At 36.5% G+C, this 23,740-nt stretch overlaps 2 protein-coding genes across 3 annotated transcripts in view; both read left to right on the forward strand.

The window, feature by feature from the left end:
• LOC123872179 (voltage-dependent calcium channel gamma-4 subunit) overlaps positions 1 to 14,246 on the forward strand; it is a 77,112-nt gene extending 62,866 nt beyond the window's left edge. For both annotated transcript variants that reach the window (XM_045916354.1, XM_045916355.1), the window contains exons 2-6: positions 8,712 to 8,835; positions 9,227 to 9,465; positions 11,973 to 12,065; positions 12,645 to 12,785; positions 13,251 to 14,246. In XM_045916354.1, coding sequence (XP_045772310.1) covers positions 8,712 to 8,835; positions 9,227 to 9,465; positions 11,973 to 12,065; positions 12,645 to 12,785; positions 13,251 to 14,029 — 1,376 coding nt within the window. In that variant the 3' untranslated portion in view covers positions 14,030 to 14,246. The remainder of the gene's footprint in view (positions 1 to 8,711; positions 8,836 to 9,226; positions 9,466 to 11,972; positions 12,066 to 12,644; positions 12,786 to 13,250) is intronic.
• Positions 14,247 to 14,437: 191 nt separating this feature from the next.
• On the forward strand, positions 14,438 to 23,716 carry LOC123872173 (protein I'm not dead yet-like). Its single transcript, XM_045916348.1, has 15 exons — positions 14,438 to 14,538; positions 14,963 to 15,098; positions 15,513 to 15,665; positions 16,376 to 16,500; positions 16,954 to 17,065; positions 17,568 to 17,658; positions 18,131 to 18,191; positions 18,958 to 19,083; positions 19,642 to 19,744; positions 19,977 to 20,086; positions 20,677 to 20,768; positions 21,062 to 21,160; positions 21,621 to 21,814; positions 22,610 to 22,783; positions 23,185 to 23,716. Exons 1-15 carry the CDS (start codon positions 14,516 to 14,518, stop codon positions 23,350 to 23,352), a joined length of 1,767 nt encoding a protein of 588 aa, XP_045772304.1. The 5' UTR covers positions 14,438 to 14,515; the 3' UTR covers positions 23,353 to 23,716.
• The last annotated feature ends 24 nt before the right edge of the window (positions 23,717 to 23,740 follow it).

Genomic DNA, 23,740 nt, shown 5'->3' on the forward strand with positions numbered 1-23,740 from the left:
ATAAAAATCCAGTGAAAATCTTCTATATTATTTAAGGTATCATTTAAAATCTAGGCATTGTAAGTTGCTGCAGCGTGTAGATTATTGTTCCATCGCAACAAATATAAAGGCTTTTAGTGGTTTCGGAACTTGTGGTTAGGGTATGATTTTCACTGAAAAAAGTAATAAGTGCTTTTCTGAAGATATATGTACATGCCTGTATCTGTCTGTACATGACCTTTATAGATAGCCTTTCTTTCTTGAGGCATGCGGTTATGTGACACAAATGCTAGAAACAAAACATTTAAATGAAACCCAGTTAATTACTGACCAAACCAATAAATCTAAGCTTTTTACCATTTGCCGCTGGATGGTGGAAGTGATGAACAATTGCTTTAAAAGAGATTTTCGTTTGCTCAGGATTGATCAGAGTGACCGGGCATTAAGTAACGTGATCGATTATTTCAGGATCGCGGTAACATCGCTAAACAGCTATCATGTTCTGATAGACAATAACGTGTACTACAGACGTGATTTCCTTGACAAAATCCATGAACTGGTCAATGCACAAAACAGTTTAGCAGAACATGTTATCACACACAATAATTATAATAGAAGAAGAGCTCATTTCCAGGCTATGGAAGCCGACATCCTCTGTTCAATCACTTTCCTAGATTCACAGAAGAATCGACGCAGGTTACTTTGGGCAGCTATCGACTGAAGCAAGCCCGTAGTTACTATGGTGAACAGTACTTATAACCAAATGGTGCATTCATCACAGACCTCGCCGGAGATATCCCAGTGGCAGAAGTTTGGGAGATGGCTGGATGAGATCACCCAGTATTACAAGGCCGCATACAATCCAGGTATGTATAAACGAATTTTGTCCACATTGCAGCTGATCCAGCACTTCGTAGGAGTCAGAATAATTGTACGTGTATTCAAATTCGTATAAAACAATCAGAACAGTAACGAAATCATAAAATCGTTACAATTAATTATACAAAGAATATTAATTTTTTGTATAACTTGTATAACACGACATATAATGGCCCCACAGCCTTCGGGTCATAATGACAATTGCTTCAAATCATTAGTTCTAGCAATATCTAACATTATTTTATGTTTCCCAGCACTTTTAGAAATCAATAAAATGTATGAAAATGACGAATCTTCGACCTTGTATAACTTGGTTCAGAGCAATCCTACAACTTTTCTGCCATATTAACTATTACTCCAAATGGCTAGTTCTAACGATCCATACCATTTTTTTTCGTTGGCCGGCACTTTCAGAAAAGGCCCAAAAATAATGATCTCCTTTGCAGACATATTCTAGAAACTAATATCTGTGCCTGTGGTGTTTTAGATTTTTCTGAAAATTAGTTATTTTTAAATTCAAAGGGGATCAAAGATTTGTATGCGAATTTTTAAGACCGCGTAACTTTGAAACCGAATCTTTTAACAGAAATCTGGAAAACCACAGACATAGATATTAGTTTCTAGAATTTGTCTGCTAAATTTCATGGACTTTGGTTGCTTAATATTCAAATGAAATTGGAACTACGTTTGTATGGAGCAAGTGACGGAGAGACCCCTCTCTTAGAAGCGTTACTAGACCGTTTTGTACGTCAGCTCCTCATTATTCTTATGTATTACGTCTCCATCACTCGCCACTTCTATGTAGAACGTACTGCATGCGTAACCAACGCTCTAGTTTTATTATATTTTGTTTTTCTTTTCACAGCTGCGCTCTCCCAGTCAGGTCGCCTTTTCTATTTTTACTTGCTTCTCGTCTTCAGTATTCACAAAGGTAAACTCATGGCTACAGTCACGTCTGTCCTAACGAGTTACGACATCTAACCCGCATAATATAATATACACAGGTCGATTGCGTAGTCCTGACAAAATAAGACAAGTTGGATTTAAATAAAAAGGATTGCTTTTTATTTTTGAAGTGAAAACTTCTTTTAGCGCATTGGGTGATCTGGGATGGATAAAATATTCAAGGTCGTATCAGCAGCATGCTAAGACTAAAGATACGCGACGATACTAGACACACATGCTGAGATCTACAGAGCGTACTTTGACTTAGTTCAACGCTGATATACCTAAATCTGTCCCTTTTTACCCGACTGCGGCAAAGCCAAAAGGAAGGGTTATGATTTTAACAGTCTATGTATGTATGTGTGTATATTTGTATCCAGATTCTGTGTGTTCCACCGTAGCGCCTAAGCTACTGGACCGATTTGGATGAATCAATTGGATGATGATTGGATTGGGATTTGGATGATTTGGTCAATCGATTCGTCGTAAAGGTCCGGGTGACATAGGCTACATTTTATACGAAAAAAATTGACCTAACATTACATGAAAAAAGTGGGGGTCTCCAAAATTTTTTTTTTTTGCTATTGTATTTAACTGTTAAACTTAAGTCTGAGCAAAGTCAAATTATACACTATAAATCTCAGCTTCAGTGTATAACATCGAGAAGTCACATCCAAGGATATGACGCAGAAGAGGAGGAGGAAATATTTAAAATCTTTAACAATATCAATAATATTTTCTATAAGTTAAAACTAGTTCCAGTTTCAGTGCCGCGATGCGTATCACAAGTTTTACGATCAGCCTCTTGTCGCTACGGGTTGTTCAGGGTGGCACTCATAAGTCGCTTTAATTATAATTTTAATATCAGCGTGTAATATCCTTGTTGCTATTACGTACAAAGAGCGCAATTAATTTGAAATACTTGGGAACATGTAGGTAGCGTGATAATTATTTCAAAGTTATTAACAAATATTTTTAATTTATTATATTTAATATATTTATTTTGATATTGCTCTAACAAAAAGCTCGTTATCATTTTTTTCTATATTTGACAACACGAACAGTCTATTTTTAACCCCCGACCCAAAAAGAGGGCTGTTAAGTATAAGTTTGACGTGTGTATCTATGTATCTGTGTATCTGTATGTGGCATTGTAGCTCATAAACTAATGAATTGATTTTAATTTAGATTTTTTTGTTTGAAAGATGGCTTAATCGAAAGTGTTCTTAGCTATAATTCAAGAAAATCGGTTCAGCCGTTTGAAAGTTATTAGCTCTTTTCTAGTTACTGTAACCTTCACTCGTCGGGGGTGTTATAAATTTTTAATTTACACTTGTATGGTATAACTACATACCTACCTAATTTTAAGAATTTTTTATACTAATAAAGCAAGTCACAAAATTTGAGAGCCCAATAGACGTTGGGTGACGAATAAGGTACTAAAATAGCAATCAGTTGGTAGCGTTGAAAGACCATTAGGTAAGCAGACATTAAACGAGCCTCTGGATTCAGGCGGTGCAAGACCGTGGCGTGGGGATGGAAGTCCCTGCAAGAGACCTTGTCTAGCAGTGGATTGATGATTCGCAGGTCCAGCGTGTATTAAAAGAGGTCAGTGCTACAAACGCATTATCTTTTATATTTTTAATCTGGCCTTTGTTTAACGTCCTTACGGAAGTCGACGCACGGCCGGAACTAACACTCGCATTAACCCACTTGCCTTTATCCCTCGTCAGTTACGTTCATTACCCGACTATGAGAGCGTTACGACTTTAGCAGTTTTAATGTATGTCTGTTTGTTTATGAATTCATTCATAAGTTCACTCGTGATAGTTACGAGTACACTATTGAGTAATTTCAGCATGACGAGTGAACCGATAAATTAAATCAAACGATAAACAAGTGTAAATTAAAAATTTATAACACCCCCGACAAGTGCAGGTTACAGTAACTAGAAAAGAGCTGATAACTTTCAAACAGCTGAACCGATTTTCTTGGATTATAGTTAAGAACACTCCCGATCAAGCCACTTTTCAAACAAAAAAAAAACTAATTTCGGTTCATTAGTTTAGGAGCTACGATGCCGCAGACAGATACACAGATGCCTACACACGTCAAACTTATAACACCCCTCTTTTTGGGTCGTGGGTTAAATAAAAAAAACCTCCTCCTTCTTAGAAGTCGGTTGAAACAACACCTTTGCATTTTTAATATGGGTATCTAAGGGGTATCCAGTGATGACGGCTATAATATTATGACGTCATGGAAAATCCAATAAGGCAAATATTACTCCTCAATGGTTACGGTCACAGGGAGTAGGGACTGAAATCCGAAAGGTCGGCATAATCTCCTGTAGTCCATTTCGGTAGCATAAAAATAAATGTTTAGATCTCAAATAAAACATCTGTTGGGCAAAGACAAATTTCAATAAAAATATATGTATCCATTAAAGTTCTCTTTGAAGTGTCTCTTGATAAATTATAATGACCAATACAGAGAGAGTAGGTATAGTGAGAAGCCGTGTAAAATTTTCACTTAATAACTATAAGCACAATCATCATCATCATCTCAACGCATCACCTGCCCACTATAATTGAACATGGGTCTCCTCTCAGAATGAGAAAAGTTCTCTCTGAAAGATGTGTCTCTTGATACATTATACTTAACTAGCCGATGCCCGCGACTTCGCCCGCGTGGATTTAGGTTTTTCGAAATCCCGTGGGAACTCTTTGATTTTCCGGCATAAAAAGTAGCCTATGTGCTAATCCATATTATCTATCTCCATTCCAAATTTCAGCCAAATCCGTCCAGTAGTTTTTGCGTGAAGGAGTAACAAACATACACACACACACACACACATACAAACTTTCGCCTTTATAATATTAGTGTGATGACTCCCAGTACAGAGTAAGTATAATGCGAAGCCATGTAAAATTTTCACTTAAAAACTTATACACAGGACGCAATCATCATCATCATTTCAAGGCATCGCCAGCCCACTATTGAGCATCGGTCTCCTCTCTTAATGGGAAGGGCTTACGCCATAGTCCACCACGCTAGCTAAGTGCAGATCGGCATACTTCACACATCTTTGAGAACATTTTGGTCTCTCAGACATGCTTCCTTACGATGTTTCCTTCATCTTTAAAGCAAGTAATACCTAAGTACCAATTTAATCGCTTTATAAACACTAAGCTATCACTAGCTGATGCCCGCGACTTCGTTCGCGTGGATGTAGGTTTTTAAAATTCCCGTGGGAACACACACACATACAAACTTTCTCCTTTATAATATTAGTGTGATATCGGCAATTCTGATCACACTAATATTATAAAGGAGAAAGTTTGTGTGTGTGTGTGTGTGTGTGTGTGTGTGTGTGTTTGTGTATGTTTGTTACTCCTTCACGCAAAAACAACTGGACGGATTGGGCTGAAATTTAGAATGGAGATAGATTATACCCTGGATTAGCACATACACTACTTTTTATCCCGGAAAATCAAAGAATTCCCACGGGAATTTTAAAAAACCTACATCCACGCGAACGAAGTCGCGGGTATCAGCTAGTAGAGCATAATAAACAAATACCTGTACCTACCTAGACATGGGTACATGAACTAGGGTCTTAGAAAATAAAGCTGTTTTAATTTCTCTTCCGTAATCAAGTTAGAAAAAACGAACTGGAGAAAGCGGGTACAAAAAAACGTATTTATCCACAATTACATCGCTGTGGACTCCCGCATTTACTGAACAACAAAGGGTTTCTTGTCGTTGTAATCTGGGAGGTATAGGTATTAGGTATACCTATTTAATTTAAAATTGTCTCGGTGGCCTTGGAAAAATCTTATTAGGTACTTATGTACTTTTTTTCCTATCTATCATTATATTTTTTACATCATCTCGAATAGGATTTTATGGCCACTAGCAAAATACAAGGTGTTTACCCATGATGAAAAAATCCTTACTTAGACAGACACAAACATTATCACAAGCAAAGATATCAATTAATATTATCTAAAAAATACGATATAAGTAATAAATTCTGTCTTACTCATCACCAACCACATTATTATGTTTTAATTAGTAGGTATCTCATGTAATATGAACATACCATAATATTTGTTAAGTACAATGTCATTGATCTTAAAAATCAATTTGGAGTAAACGTGGCGTCGTTACTATCAACACAAGTTTTACTCTTATTTAGAAGAGAAAAAAGAATAATAATCAGGTTCGACATGACTAGAAAGGCACATTTCTTGTAGAAGAAAAAAATGCACTCAAATAAATTATCTACTTGTTTTGGAAATTCCAGTTCCCATAGCATACGCTAATTATTGTAGTATGTTAATCTAATATACCACACGAGAGTAGAACAGATAGCACCCTATAAATGTGATTTAAGTGTCGTAGTTTAAAATCTTCACTTTAGTTGAATATATTAGGTATAATGTATCTACTGATTTTTTCATAATAATATCATTGATTACGGAGTTTTAGTTTAAAGCAATCGGTATTTCAATGAAACGGTTCGTATATAACATTGCATATAACCTTGGAACAAAGATCAAATCACAAGGAAGTCATAAATTCAGAGTTTGGACGGTCGCTAGGTCCCTGAAGATAGCAATATGCCGTTTATCTCGGCCGCACGGAATAGACTGCTTTGTTGGAAGAGACGGTTGCTATATTATTTTTCTGTGAGTTTAAAACATAGAAATATCAAGAAATAATAAAATACTTAAAATCTGTTTTAGAGTCATTATCGCTAGCCATACAGTGTAAATTAAAAATTTAGACAAGTGAAGGTTACAGTGACTAGAAGAGCTGATAACTTTCAAACGGCTGAACCTATTTTCTTGGATTATAGCTAAGAACACTCTCGATCAAGCCACCTTTCAAACAAAAAAAAACTAAATTAAAATCGATTCATTAGTTTAGGAGCTACGATGACACACAGATACACACGTCAAACTTGTAATAATGACAATCTAATAACACCCCTCTTTTTGGGTCGGGGGTTAAAAAGGACGTTAGTACATTGTATTATTTTACGGAGAGCTAGCTATTTAGGTAGGTACGTTTCATCAGAATTTCACCCAGTAGGTATTAATCAATCTTAATAAAAATAAACTGATGTATGTGGCAACGTACAGGAACGGAACAGTACTATAGTTTTAAATAAATAAATAAATTATTGACTACAAAATGAGAAGTGAAAATAAAACAGTATTATTTGTAGTAGTATTATTTAGTAGTATTTCAAAGGGCTAAATAAATTAATTATTATTATCGATATACCTAAGTGGTCTGACATTTTACGGATCTAGGAACAATTTCAGTTACTTTTTCATATTTTTCTCTGCGATTTTTCCGTTGTATTACCCATAAAAAGAGCGTTAAAATTATATTGGCTGTCTCTTTGTATAGTAGGTATTGTGAAATTTCTTGCAAGTTGGTAGAAATTGTACTGCGCGAGCAAATGTTATAGCTCTGTAAATAGTAGCAATTCATTGAGTAAATTGAGTGGGCACTTGAGTGGTTTCTAGTTTATACTATGAATCAACACAATAATTTTACAGTAGTACGATTAAGTTAAAATAATATTTTATGAAATAACTTTTTGGATTATTTTTCTGATATAACAATAAATATTATAAAACGTTTTCCTAATTATTATTGCAATAATAATAGGTAATGATCCTGTAGGATGTAAATTGACGCATAATACTTTGTACATCTAGAAAATTGCAAGAGTGAAAAAATCGCATTTTTCAACTTACAAAATAAATTTTTAATTATCTTTGTGTACCTACTCAGAAAAATGTATGCTGATTAGAACTTTAATAAAAATTTAGATCACGTTCCCCTTTGATAACCTTTGAATATTTGATTTAGATATTTTTATTACAAAAAATGCTATGAATATTTTGATGAAATAATATGAATATGGATAATATATTACTTAGTTTGCACCCTTGTTAGTATGGGTACTAATCTGATAGCATACTAGCTAGTAATTATCTGAAGTTTTTTCTGGTCCCGTTTTCTTTGACATTGAAATCGTAAAAGTACAGTTGCATTAAAGTTAAGTTACGACAATACAACCGATTAAAGTTAGGTTACGGTTACGTAAATCTCAAAATGCAGCAAACCAAATTGCATAAATCTAGGTTTGCTAATTTTGGAACAAAATTTTACCTTTAAGAGGGGTCTCTCCGTCACTCGCTGCATACCAACGTAGTTCCAATTTCATTTGAATATTAAGCAACCAAAGTCTATGAAATTTTGCAGACATATTCTAAAAACTAATATTTATATCTGAGGTTTTCCAGATTTCAGTTAAAATATTCGGTTTCAAAGTTACGCAGTCTTAAAAATTCACATACAAATCTTTGAGCCCCTGTAATTTTAAAACTACATATTTTTAGAAAAATCTAAATCACCACAGACACAGATGTTAGTTTCTAAAATATGTCTGCAAAATTTCATGGACTTTGGTTGCTTAATATTCAAATGAAATTGGAACTACGATTGTATGGAGTAAGTAACTGAGAGAGCCCTGTTAACCAGAAGACGTAAAAACGTTGCCAATTCATTACCTCGAAGAGACTACTACAAGGTAGGTACTACCTATATTTCAGTAAAGCGTGCCAGAATCCTTGAAGAACGTACCTACTGAATACAGAAAGTGATAGGTATACGCTGTAGAGACAGCCGATCTTCATCAAATCCCATATCAGTCAATGAAGTTGATAAACGATTCGTAATCTGAATGCCTCCAAATTGTTCTTTAGCTTCCAAAGCAATGTATTGTTTGTGTTTACATAAATGTGCGCTACACATCTGCGCGTCGAAGATCACATGCTACTTTACTCTACCTATTCCTATGAGTTTCTTTATATTGTTTACAGTAAAACGGAGGGAAGGCATGTGGGGCGGCGGCGCGCAATGCGTGCATGCCTCGCTGCCGCGTGGTGCGCGCGCGCAGCCCGCTCCTACGCTCAGCGGCGCCATCGCTAGCCGCCGCCCGCCCAGGTAAATAAAATCACAACGACATAGTGATACAAAAACTAGCGATGCCATCTAGTATCTTGTTATACAACTACTATCTTTAACGAATTTTCATAACAAGCAAGAATTAAAATTTACATAAGTTCAAAGCGACGACGCGGACGGTCAAAACATAAAAAGGTATATTTTATGTTCTTGACTTATTTCGATGGGTTACTTATCACTGTAAATTCTTGCCAAACAGATACTGGATCCGTTCAGTCATAGCATTTCAACAAGACTACCGAACAATATTGTTTATCATCGTCATATTTAATTGATATTAAGAAATCCATAAACATTTTGTTTCATAATTCCAACCCTCTTTATAATACAGAAATAGTATAATTAAATTAAAAAAATATTTATATTACAGGCCCACGCCTCCCTCGCCCACCCTAGTAGCTCAAATTGACTCTTCAGTGGCATGTCTATGGTTACTGACCCCGCTGTCTGCCGGAACCGCTGTGGTTGCTGTCCTCATCGCTGTCACAACCAATAACTGGTTGCATACTCAGGAAAATATGTTAAATCCAGCATTCAACGGGTCTGGGAAACACGAACTCGTTGCCAAACACACTGTGTCGGGACTGTGGCGAATTTGTCATACAGAACGTGAGTTATTTAACTTATTTATGTACGAGTATGTATTAAGAGAGGTCTCTCCGTCACTCGCCCCATACACACGTAGTTCGTCTCTCATTGGAATACTAACCAATCATACTCAATGGAATTTTGTAGAAACGTTCCGGGAACTAATATCTATGCCAGTGGTTTTCCAGATTTCCGTTAAAATATTCGATTTCATAGTTACGCGGTCTTAAAAATTCACATACAAATCTTTGAACCCCTGTAATTTTAAAACTACATATTTTTAGAAAAATCTAAAACACCACAGGCACAGATATTAGTTTCTAGAATATGTCTGCAAAATGTCATGGAATTTGGTTGCTTAATATTCAAATGAAATTGGGGCTACGATTGTATGGAATAAGTGACGGAGAGAGCCCTGTTAACTGTTAAGTAGCTCCACTCTCTGCTTGAACCATTAGTAGTTGCTATAATCCTCATCTGCATCGCTGTCTTAACCAGTAAGTTCCAGTATGATATCGCGTAGAAACTAAATAGAGGTATAGTTTTAGTAAAAACTGCCTTACCCCTTCTAGGTTAATCTCTATCTTGCAGCATCACTCACCATCAGGTGAAATCGCAGTCAAAGTAACTTGTCCAACAATAACTAACGAGACTGTGTGGGGTCGGGGTCTGGTTTAGTTACTATTAATTTCATTTAACTAGTGTTGATCACCGTGAGCATTGAGTAAAATCGGCGTACTCCCAATCCATGCACTCCTAACACGGGTGAGCACCGAATTAAAACTTACTCGTATTTTAGGTACTTATTATTCGGACTTTACTCAATGAGCTTCGGTGATACTACAATAAGTAAACCCGGATTAAACTAATTTAGAGTTTACCCGTTCTTCTAATAACACCTTGTTACATCACGTCTGATTCTTGTATAAGTTCTACATTGTCTTGTGATAAATCAGCTAAAAACATGGAATCATATTCAACTGCAACTGTACGTATTGCCATTAGTTGACAATAGCGGGCGTAACTTCCGACGCGTCCACAATACGTTAACGTCGCTCGCCGGGAACTCCACTGTTTCCGTTCGCACGTTACGTTCCAGAACATTCATTGCATGGGAACACTGACCACCCGCCACTGGCCTATTTTCTCTATTGAATTCAAATCTGCTGTTTAAGCTAGCCATTGCCTAGGACTCAAGTAACAAATTTCATGCTACGATGTCTTCGTCAGCACCACTTACCACGATTACGACAATTACCACGATGCAGTCGAATTTTACTGCTGATGAGGGTTATATGTATTTTCAGACTTCAGTACTAAAGATTCGTTCGCGTTTCTAGCAGTAATTGTAGCTCCTGTCGTCTGGTATGCGACCACTTTTACAAACAACGATCGACGCTATCATGTACATGACAGACTTTTACTTACATTATATACTTCTATGAAGTTACGCAAGTTGATAAACGAACTTGTTTCCTGAAATCCCGTATGCTAACAATGGCCGGTGAAACTTTGACGTGCCAACACTTTGCGCCTCGCGACAGAAGATTCATTGTTCTGACTCGTACGTGAATTTCCGTCGCTGTGACACTTACTGACTGGTTTATTTCCGTTATTAAATGTTGCCATGAGTTTGTTGCTGCAGCGGAATTGTATTTCCCTTCATACCTACCATGATTCAAGGCTGCAGTTTCACGTTATTCATATCAAAATCAGCACACGGCCACAAAACTCGCAGGAGGTGCAAAATCAGCCAGTATTATACAGTCTGATGACAGTATTATACTACTGTCATCAGTAGCATAAGCCGCGCCGATAAAATGCGTGAATTGTTAGAGATCACCTTGGTAATGATAGCCATTAGCATTTACTGATGCGTGATGACTTTGTAGATGGTGTCACTCGCATTTTAGTATGTAAAGATGTGTTGCATTCGTCCCTTGCGGTTTTGCACTCTTTGTAAATCTTGCGTGTGTGTGTGTGTGTGTGTGTCTGTGTGTGTGTGTGTGTGTGTGTGTGTGTGTGTGTGTGTTTGTGTGTGTGTGTGTGTGTGTGTGTATTTGTTACTCCTTCACGCAAAAACTACTGGACGGATTGGGCTGAAATTTAGAATGGAGATAGATTATACCCTGGATTAGCACAAAGGCTACTTTTTATCCCGGAAAATCAAAGAGTTCCCACGGGAATTTTAAAAAACCTACATCCACGCGAATGAAGTCGCGGGCTTCAGCTAGTCAAATATAAAACAAGCAGCTCTTTATTGTATTCAGTTTATACTAATGTAATAAAAACCAATGACGATGAATTAATTGCCTGGTGGTAAGTGTCGTTTTATCCAAAGGCGCGTACCTAAATACCGCGCAAGTATTTTATATTTTGACGTTGTCCTGTGCCGCTACGCGCATGCGTGTTGCTCGCACTAGGCTACGAATTTGTCTTCTATTTTTAAAATACGAATGTTTGAGCTTAGCCTTTCTGGAGTTTGTTTAATATCCTTGTAATAAACATAACTCTTTTAATTATTTCAGCTGGCAGTACCGTGTTTCATTGTTTGGACATACCATACTTTCCGCTGTCCCAGTACACGCCAGATCCAAGTGATTCTACCACTGCAATACCGTGTAAGAAGATTTTCTTGTCTTATAAATTACGATAAGCAGGCATCTATCATTACAGTAAGTAGTTGCAAAAGAGATACATCCTCCAGATTAGCTCGTTTCTATTTAATGCGCACAACGCACACGTAAAATGGGGTAACACGTATATATAATTATATTATATACATATACATGGGCATAGAGCCACAATAGCTCAACGGTTGAGGAGCGAACTGAATTCCGAAAGGTCGGCGAACCCCATCCGTTGCACTATTGTTGTACCTACTCCTGGCACAAGCTTTACGCTTAATTGTAGGGGAAAGGGGAGTATCAGTAAAAAAAAAACACAAGTCGTGTTCGTTTGCTTTTTAAAAAAAATTACACTTTACACTTTGACGTAAGACTTTTTACACTTGTTATCTCTCAAAGCCATCATGATCCAAACTTCATAGTGGCTGATCGCTCTTCCTTGACGTAGAGAAACTTCCAGCTTTTATAAAATAACGAAGGTCTGGCTTTCGCGGACTCTCTTTTTTCATGTCTAATTAAATATGAATAAATACGATATCTTTTACTTAATAGACTACTTCTCATAACTTCCAGATGTAGTGACGCGATCTGCCGCCCCACTCCTGCTGGCCGTGTTAACGCAAGCGGTGGGTGCGCTGTGCTGCGTCCTGGGCCACTGTGTGAAGGGAAGAAGACTTTGTACATTTATTGCGGGAGTGCTTTTTATAATATCTGGTAAGATTTCTTTCTATTCAATCGTAAGTTAGAGCTTGACTGCAATCACTTTTGATGGTAGTTATGTTACAATGCAGTTTAAAATGGAAGCGGTATTGTCAGTTTTTGATTTCCTAAGATTTCCAAAATGTAAAATAAATATATAAAAGGAAAAGCTGACTGACTGATCTATCAATGCGCAGCTCAAGGTTCGTACCGTAATAACGTAGACACTAGACAGGCTACAAGTTTTTATGCTACGCAACTATCATCTGACCTCTGTATATGGTACAGAATCTAAATGTAACCGGTTTAAGATAAATGATCAGCCAGACTTTTGCTTAAAGTGGCTTAATTAAACAGCGCCACTAACTGCTTGCTGGCCCTGGACCACAAAACACACTCAAATCTCACCCTTTAATAGTATTTAGGTAGGTAACAAAGTATGTCTAGTAAAAGCACTGATTTCAATTTTATCTTTTTCAGGTCTCATTATGCTGACTGGAATCGTCATGTACATATCTGTTTTCAAATCCCAAGTGGGCCATAAACTTCGTTACATGACATTTTTTGATACTCCAAGAATGTCGTACAGTTACGGCTATTCATTTGGATTATACATAAGCGGGTTCGTCGCAGCAGAGCTTGCGGGAACTTCGGCTATATTCCTCTTCCTACAATGGTACCAAAAAGACTGGATCACAGAATTGACAGAGAAGGCCAAAGCAGACTGTCGCGCGTGGGACCGCGAGTTTGCATTCACGGACTTCAGAGAAAGAGACTCAACGTTGTTAGAAAGACGTATGATGAAAAGGGACACCTATCCTCCGACTGGGTCGTCGGCTGCCACGCCGAGAGAGCGAAGACGATTTGTCTTCGACGGAGACGATGTTCCACATTGCTCAATTCATAAAAATAGGAGGATAAATTTAAGCTCAGCGTCACTTAAGGATTTGTCTTCTTCGACGCTGTATGGATTCCCGGCTGCACCACGACCGACGGCCTGTGACAACTATTTTGAAGAATTGAAAGAAGTTCCTCAGAGTGCGAACACTTTAAGTGGACTCCGAAGTGCTTCGATATTTCAGTCTCAGGCGTCCGTGGCCAGTGGTAGATTTCTAGATACTTCAGCGGTAGAACCTCCTCCCTCGAGAGAAGAAGAAATGGTAACTTTCGGACCTGGGGCGAGAGGGGCAGATGACAAACCACCTCGCCACGATCGTGCGGTCGGCACTGACCCATACCGCAGAACTACCCCCGTTTGACTGACGCAACCAAGGGTCTTACCCCCTAAAGCATATCGATAAGTGATAAAACGGTGAAGACGTTTTGCAATATTTGATATAGATAATTTGGCTGTTAGTGGCCACGAAGTAAAAGATCGAGTCAAGTGATTTTCGAATTTATGAACTTATGTGACTTGTGTGTCATGAACATTTTTGACTGTTACATTTCCTTAAATAAAATACTGCCATTTGTGTACATAGTTTATTTCTTTATTACTTATAATATCATTTCTATTTAAAAAGCACAATTTTATAAGATGGGTAAATATTAGAAACCTGGTTAGAACTCTGATCGAGAGTCTTTTAGAATTTATAAAACCTTATTGATAACCTTCAATCTAAATTTGAATGAATAAAAAAAATATATATGTCAGAGGAAATTGTTATTTTGTTGTTATTTCGCTTGACGTGTTTGGGAAAACTGGCGTGATACAGAACTAAAACTTTTAGTTTTTCGGATTCAAGATGGGTGCGTTGGGCTCAATTTTGTAAGTAGATACATATTTTATTGTACATCCATATGTAACTAACATTATGAACGCGAAAGTGTGTATATCTGTATGTCTAGCTTGCCTGGTTGGGTAGGACAGGTTTGATCCCAGAAAATTAAATAATTCCCAAAGGATTTCTACAACCTAAATGCACGTCATGGATGAAGTTACGGGTATCATGTACTTGGTACACAGATGACTTTCATCCTGGAGATCTACATGGAATAGACTAGGTACTTTTTATCCTGGAAAATCTAAGAGTTTCCACGGGATTTTATCTAAATCTAAATTCACGCGGGCGAAGTCATACCACGGCCATCATCTAGTCTTCTTTTAAAGGAGAAAGGTTCTACAACTTGTTTGGTATAAAAAAATGGTTCACTATATCAAAGCCGTCTTATAAAGCGAATTTCCTTTTTAGTAAAAAAAAAGATCCGCGGACACCTATAAAAGGACCTTTACCGAGGATAAAGAATATCTTTACAGTACATTTTAGAGGATTGATTGGTGTTATAGTGCCGATAGCTCTTTTATCGTGGCAACCATCAAAAGGACAGGTATGGCAACTTTGAGTATCTTATACAAGAATCTAAATTATTTTATGGTGTACAATAAAGCATATTTCATTCCATTTTTATTTTTTAACCTGTTTGCCTCCACCTCACCTTGTCCTTAATATTATTTATGTTGAACATTTCTTCTTTTTGTTCACACAAGGTGCCTGTATTAAAATGTTGGGTCACTGTTTGAGTTTTCGAAACAACCAACCACCAAATTTCTTTTCTTCTGATTATTCTCATGTCTATTCTAAAAATTTCTTGATAAAGGACTCAATGCATCGATCGTACTTCATTTTGGTTATTAGAATAGTACTAAATACACAGTTAAAATTTAATTTGTCCACAAAATATTTACAATTTATGCTTGCAAAATGAAAATCTGAAAACTATTTTATTATTATATACTTACAGAATGATATTACTGTGATGTGCCTTTGGTTCTGGATGGCTTGGTTCTTTTTACTGCAACCAGTTAATGTTCCCGTGGTTGGATTAATTCCATTATTCCTGCTTCCTATGGCAGGAGTCATGTCTACCGTGGACACTTGCACGAGCTATTTTGACGTAAGTGAAATATATTTATTACTTACATGAGTTTATTCGTAGTGCGCTTCAATCAAAAGTGGATTGACTCTCATTTAAATATTAACTAATAGAACGCAATGTGTAAATACTTTCTAGAAACTACTTAATACCTGGGTCTGTACTTTGCTAGATTTCTGTTAAAAAAATTAGTTTGAAAGTTACACGGGCTCAAAGATTTACATTTTTATGGACGAGTTTGTTGCTGGTTCTTCTCGGTAGGAACGGCATTCCGAACCAGTGATAGATTGTTTTGACGATCAAAAGCACTTGGTAAAGTTTATTTGAATAAAAATAATATATTCATTCTATTCTATTCATACAAATCTCAGTTCAGTATGGAGAGCGGGAAGCGCGCTAGGGAAACCTCTCTTAAAAAAAAACTTCGTTTCGAGTAACAAAACTTTTAGCTACACAATAATAGTACCACAGTTAGTAACATAAAATATATAATTTTTTTAATTACGCCGAGCACGAATTTTATACTCCTAATATTAACGTAACATGTCTATGATATAATGCCATTGGTTTGAGGTTTGAACAATGCAGATATGAGCCTCCTGCTCTTTGACGTTAAAAATCGTATCAGCTATCTAGGCAAGCTATAGCCAAATCAGACATAATTATTATGATCTTCAATCCCAAGCCATCAAAGGCGTTGAAACTATAATCGGTAATCATTTTCCTTACAGGATAACGTGGCTCTATTTATTTTGGCTGGTATGATCCATCTACTGTTGAACAGTTGCGGTGCAGACCGACGTATAATATTGTGGTTGCTATGTTCAGGAGACAGCTGTCAGTTCTCTGGAAAAAGGTAATACTATATTAAAAAAGCGATTCAGCCTTGACTAATGGTAAGACACAGAAAAATCGTTTATCAAAATCGTTTTAAAATAAAAGTCACCAAAATCGATTTTTCTGTGTATTTCGTTTTAGCATTTTGCGCCTACCTAATTAGGTAGCTATATTATGAACCTTCACACACCTTTGAGAAAATGGAGAACTCAGGCATGCAGGTTTCCTCACGATGTTTTCCTTCACCGTTAAAGCAAGTGATATTTAATTGCTTAAAACGCATATAACTGAAAAGTTAGTGGTGCGTGCCCGGGATCGAACCCCCGACTTCCGATTAGGAGGCGGACATGCTAACCACTAGGCTATCACAGCTTACAAAAATATGTAATAGAAGTTATTTCTATTATATTTTTTCTATTAAATCGATATAGAGCATTGTATGAGCGAGTGTGTTTTTATTTTTTTATTCCAGAATGGTACTAAAGGCCAGTGCTGCAGCTTTTTTCATGTCAATAATAAGCAATAGGCTTATTGTGACGTCTACTATCATTCAGTACTTGACGCCTGCTTACATGAATTTACAGGTAATTTTACACACAGAAAGCATTTTCCGAGTGCGTTGAGTACCTCTTTGTCACGCATCTGATAATATCATTGAAGTGCACCTCATGCATTGCAAAATGCAAGATTTACTATAAATACATATTATAGAAACAGATCAATCACCCTTCAAATTACACATGACCAGAATTAATGAAATTAATCAAGGGCAATAATAAATCTAAGGGCAGATTTTTCAATCGTCAAATAACTTTTATCTGAGGAATAAAGAGGTTTGACATTTTTTCTATAGGAAATCTGTCAAAATGACAAATTTATTCCTCAGAGAAAAGTTATTTGACGTGTGAAAAATCGGCCCTAAGTATTTGTAATCCGCCGATAGTTATATTATGTCTAAAAATGTGTGACCTTTTTCGAAAAATGTCATCTAAGCTTTAGTTTCGTAACTTATCAATAGATTACAGATATATTGATTAATTTTGACCGATAGACCACAATTGCTTATCAAGTTCAATTTTCTTTTAGTCCTCTACAGCTAAATACAGATCTACTGAGCCAGACTACGATGTTATGCGTCATATTGTTCTATGTGCTGTACAAACTGCTTCTTCTATAGGTAAGCGTAGAATAAAACCATAAACAGCTATAATATTATATAATAATCGTAAGTTCTATATGATAAATTTAACAGCGGGTGAGTCCATAAATACTTATCTGAATATAAAAAGATTCCGATGAATTGAGAATCTCCTCCTTTTTTTAAGTCGGTTAAAAAAAACAAGACGTACCGACAATGTACATGATACCTAAAGACTCCAGTATAGTGTTTAGCAAATGCCAGCATCAGTAGCTAAATGGTGTTTGCTGATGCTCACTTTGTTTCGTATATGATAGCAAAGGTCTTTAGTCCCAGAACAAGCAGAGTGGTCATTTGAGAAATTTCAACGGCATTTTTGAAATCCTAAATCCACATCATCGGTATAGGCTAGTTTTTCCAATACAGCAATGATAACGTAGTTGGAACTTGAAATTATGAAGTTTAGACGGTTGATAGTAATGAATAATGCATTATGTTGTGTGCATTGCAGGGAGTGTAGCTGTTTTGCATGCATCGTTTGCTACGTTGGCTATGCGCGCTATTTGGAGTAGGTATGTATGTAACCTGGCGGTTCAATGGGTTGTAAAGCTGAAGTCTGAATGGGCGAGATACGTAAATCGGAGGAAAGATAAGATGGGATGCTATGGTGACCCTACCGAAATACGCAGCGTTAGAAAACGAAGTAGGTACCTACATCAAACGAGTTGCAAAATCCGATGGACAAATTGAGACACAAGAAAGTGAATTGTGGAAAAATCTTCAATAAACCTATTTTCTTGTGTAGGCCCATCGGTTGTGACGACGTCTCACAACCGATGGGCATACGTTATAGTAAAATTAAACCAAATACTTAACTAGATAAACTGATTTCAAAGTAGATACATGTCAATTTGAGAATTCCGAGACATTATTGTAAAAAATGCAGTCTAAAATTGAAATGAGCAAATCTGATACTGGTGGAAATTCTTTTGTTATATAACCCCTATATTTATTTTAATTCCCACTAACTTGCTTAAATGCAAAAGTGTATTTGTTTTATGGTTTGTCCTTGAATCACGTCGCAACTATGTAGATAATAGTTTAAAACCTGGAGAGTGATGGGCGTTGTCATAGTCCCACGGGATTTTTAAAACCTAACTCCATGCGCACAAAATTGCAGGCATTGACAAGAAATTTATGAACTTAGAAACAGGTACCTAGGTAAGTACTTATTCTTTGCGCTACTTCAGTAGATCAATTAAAATTTAAAAAAAAATCACCTATCACAATTTTCCTATTTTTTTTTTTTTCAAATCATAATAATTTCTTTTCTTTCAGACATCCACCTAAAGGCGAAGAATTCCCGGATATATTTAACTACTTGCAGTACACCTGTTTCGCGTTCCCCTTGGCTTTCCTGATGTTTATATTCAACTTCATCTACCACATGTTGCTAATAAATTAGTAATTGTTTTTATATTATTGTTATCTACGTATAGTGCCCGGCAGAAAAACTTATATCTCTAACTTTAGAAATAAATAATCGGTTTCGTCTTCGTAGAGTCTCTGTCCCTCACTCCTATAAGTTGTTTTGTAGCACTGAATATTTACCTATTCAGTGTTCTATAGCTATATAGTCAGTCTCTACAAAACCGAAACTGACTAACAGCCCGTGGACTACCTCACTTGAAGCAGTAGTATTATATCACAGTTTATGTCGGATGTTTATGTTGGACGTATTAATTAAGTTTTGATGAGTACATAGTTGGTCTAGTTGGTTTACAGATCAGATTACAGGGCAGGAAAATGGTCACAGAACTGAATCTTATTGAACGTAGGTCCACCAAGTTTGCACTCATAGGAATCTTGAGGAGTGCCTTATAAGTTAATCTATTGTGTAACGATCAAGATCTGATGTTGGAGCAAGAAGGTGGCGGGCAATAGGATGGCAGGGCTATCAAACGTTTTTACATTTCACATGTAGATTAGAATTTTTAATTTACTCTAACTTATTATTTACAGTGTATTAGGCAAACCAATGAGCGGAAATAGTATGGCTCAAATGAGGAATATGCTGTTAGAACAGGAAAAAACAGCAAAACCTAGTTTATCGACTTATCAAAAGGTATTTTTTAACACCGTCGCGTTTTAGTTTTTGTTATTACTTAGGTATGTAAAGCATCACTCAGTGGCCAAATGGTCTCATCATTGCTCGCTGAGTTAAGCTTGGAAAAGGAAAAATGAGGAGATCTGTAGTACATCTACAAGAGACGTATGTCCCAGCAGTAGACGTCTTATCGGATGACAATGACGATGATGATGCTGTAAAAAGGCCGCATAAATTTCATCATTTTCAGTGGTGCATCTTCTTTTATTTCGGATATCTGGCGATGTGCATGTTCCGATGGAGTGATTGGCTAAACATGGGATGGTCTGGATTTAAAAAGGTCGTACCAGAAGTACCACTGTAAGTACATGACGTTTAATTTTTTTGGGAACCACTTTACACTGAGGCCTCATTTACACGAGAGCTTTTTTAATGTTCGTTAAAAAAGCGTCCAAATAGAACAAATGTATTCCCAAGTATATGTTCGCACGTCAACGTTTTTTTACGTGTCAACACAATATTAGCTATGGTAATCATGACTAATATTCCCTATCATGGTTGTTCTGGCAGTGGCTAATGTTTTATAAATTGTTAGAGTTTAAGGGTGTCTTGCAGGAGGTTGCCACGATACTAAGTGTCGGGTAATGCACGACATAATTTCTAATATTATTCCGAAGAAAATTAAAAAAAAAATTGGACTTTATACTTTGACTAAAGATTTTATACGTCTTTATTACCTGACTGTTATCTGCCAAAACCACCACATGATCCACACAGTTGCTGATCGTTCCTCCTGTGTTGGGGACAATGCACAAAGAAACTTTCTTTTATAAAATAACGAAGGTCTGGCCTTGCCGCTTTCTTTTTCTTATTGGTATGCCAACAAAGTAGATGATAATAATTGTTGAAAATTGAGAACAGATTAATATAGGGTTGTTTTTATTCTACAGTATTAAAGATGCCACAGTAGCTGCTATCTTTGTCGTTGGATTACACGTCTTGCCGAAATCATTTTTGTTCATGAACTATTTGACAGCCAGAAGTAAGTATGTTTTTCACTATAAATCTATATCTGTAATTTTTCATTTTTTTATTTTCATAGTGTTAAGCCATAGTGTAGATAATTATGTCAACCCTAGATCTCCTTTAATTTTATTCAATGCCTAAATCAATATTATTACTGTTTAAGACATTAATGTCATATACCAGCCAGGCTAGCTCGCTTTCATCTTAGATCTACATTGTTTCATATTGCATACCAATAAGTGAGATCAAGGTCAAGGACTAACTTGTATTGGAATAAAAAAACTACAGATTTTAATCTATCTTTTGCAGCTAAATCAGATATAGGAGAGGTCCTCAAACCAGATTCCCCAGTTATGTGGTGGCGATATGTGGATAAAAATACTAATTACGGTTACATTTTCTTGATTGGTAAGTTTTCATTATAATTATTTAAAATTTTCAGAAACTACTTTTTTTTTTTTTTTTAATTATATAGACTAGCGCTTGGCTGCAATCAGACCTGCTAGCAAGTGATGATGCAGCCTAAGATGGAGCGCGCTTGCCTAGAAGTTGCCTATTCACTCTTGACTTGAAGGTACCCATATTATAGGTGGAAGGGAAAACTGACGCCGGAAGGGCGTTCCATATCCTAGCGTTTCGAATTAGGAAAGAGAAGCAAATCTTCTTATATAAACACCAAAAATATTGGTTTCATATTATTAGCTAAATCTATTTCACTTGTGCTCTAAGGTTTGAGGTTCGAGGCATCGGACTGGAAAGGTCTAAAGATAAACGTAAAAATCAATCTCACACTTGTGATTTACAAATGACATTATAATACTGGCTGAATGAATATTCCTTGTATTTTTTTTTATCTGTATAATTTTAGGTGGAGGCATAGCGTTAAATACTGCCTTTCGAGTTAGTAAGGCTAACGAAATTATAACTAAACACGCAAAATCATTAACTGGTATGGATTGGAATGCTGCAGTGTTTGTTATAAGTGTCATAGCGACTTTGCTTCCCAATGTGATGACCGGTGTAGCAGCCGTTTGCACGTTTCTACCTTTCGTTTTGCACATGGTATGTATTATAATTCTTCTGGAGTTGTTTTACCCTTGTAATGTTTAAATTATTAAAGCCTCAATAGCTCAACCGGTAAGGGAGTGGACTGAAAACCGAAAGGTCGACGGTTCAAACCCCGCCCGTTGCACTACTGTCGTATCCTACTCCTAGCACAAGCCTGACGCTTAGTTGGAGAGGAAAGGGGAATATTAGTCATTTAACATGGCTAGTATTTTTTTTTTAAATAAATAAATAATAATAATACCGTAAGTGATTTTCATTATAAGTATAGATTGTTAAACAACAATACACACGTATTTAGTCAACGTAAGCCTAGTTTCATACCCATCCGGGGTCCTTTTCCATAGGTAAAATAGTCGGGCTTATGTCTACTAAATAAGTACGTGAGTATAGCCATAACAATCAATACTTATAATGTTTTAGCCTTGTAATCAGGTCGAAAGTCTCCTATTTAGGAGGTCTGGGGGCCTGATCAGAGGCACATACTTCTAACTTTTTGGATTTATGTGCGTTGTAAGCAATTAAAACTCTTTTAAATTTACGGTAAAGGAAAAGGTCGTGAGGAAACCAGCAAGCCTGAAAGTTCATGTACATAATGTTCTCAAAAGTATGTGAAATCGGCCAATCTGCACCGGGCCAGCGTGCTAGACTATTAACTAAACTCTACTTCTTTTGAGACGAGTCTCGTGCTCAGTAGTGGGCCAGCGTTGATGACTATTATTTACACTTATAAAAAAAACTATAGATATTTTCTGGAACTTTCTAATTAGTAATTAATAAATAATATTTTAGGCAACACCAACCACGACGTTACGGGACGACACAGAAGTGAATCCTTGGACTAACAACAACTATTTAGCTGCACTGGCTGTTGGTATAGGGAGCTCGCTTGGTTTTGCAGCTCCATTTCTTTACACGCCAGCCTACTTTTGTCATTATACGGGAAAAGTGCCTAAAAAACAAATGGTATGTTTAAGCACAGCCTAAAGTATTCAGTCAGTCAACCGAGTCAGTCAGTCAGTGAGCTTTATCGGCGGAAAGAAGTTATTATAGTGCTCTCTCTGTTATCTAAGCCCATAAAAATGATCGAGACGAGAATTTCAATGGGCGTTAACCATTTTGAGTCACCATCCAATCACAAATATGTTTTCAAAAACATTCGAAATTTAATTAGAAAATATAGTTCCGTTTATGATTGGTTAGTTCGTTAGCGCCCACTGAGATTTTTGTCTCAATCATTCGTATGGATTTACGTAACAGAGGTAGCGCTATACTTATTAGTTCTTTCCCCGGATAGAGTATAAGCAATTTTTAAATATAATTTATATATTTATAATTTATAAAGTTAAATAATATTTTTCTTTCAGATTAAATATGCCATCGGAAGTGCTATTATTTGCTTCATTATATTAGGAGCTGGAATATGTATCATGGGACCTATTGTTTGGGTTTCCAAGAGTGTTGGCGTAAAAAGTTATGCAGTCATAACTGCTGCTGAGACTACGGCAGCTACTGAAAGCACTCCGGAAGCGTAAACGATGCCGTGTAGAATAAAAACTGGCATACTACTGCCGGGTTAGCCCGCTTCCACCTTAGACTGCATCATCACTTACCACTAGGTGAGATTGCAGTCAAAGGCTAACTTGTATCTGAATAAAAAAAGTTTTCAAGTTCCGTTTGCCCGCCCATACTAAATGAGAGATTTACTTCTGGTATGCTTTTGTAACGTTTTTAAATTTTAATATCATGATTTCAATAGTCTTTTGATGGAAATGTCTAAATTTCATTAAAGTGAAAGGAACACTTTGCTGTAATAGATATAACAATAGAATCTTGATAATTTACTGTAATATGCTGTGCTTTAGGTTATGAATAAAGTTTTGCATATTTTAAGGGGAATCCTTAGTGTTTTTTCTTGTTTAA

Source organism: Maniola jurtina, chromosome 14 (assembly GCF_905333055.1).
Source record: "Maniola jurtina chromosome 14, ilManJurt1.1, whole genome shotgun sequence".
In the NCBI taxonomy this organism is placed as follows: domain Eukaryota; kingdom Metazoa; phylum Arthropoda; class Insecta; order Lepidoptera; family Nymphalidae; genus Maniola; species Maniola jurtina.

Bases quoted from the DNA above. Each gene is read 5' to 3' on its own strand.
- LOC123872173 (XM_045916348.1), top strand. From the start codon at position 14,516: ATGGGTGCGTTGGGCTCAATTTT. The intron at 17,066-17,567 runs GTAATTTTACAC...ATTTTCTTTTAG, and splicing joins CTGCTTACATGAATTTACAG to TCCTCTACAGCTAAATACAG. The intron at 19,745-19,976 runs GTATTTTTTAAC...CATCATTTTCAG, and splicing joins GTTTATCGACTTATCAAAAG to TGGTGCATCTTCTTTTATTT.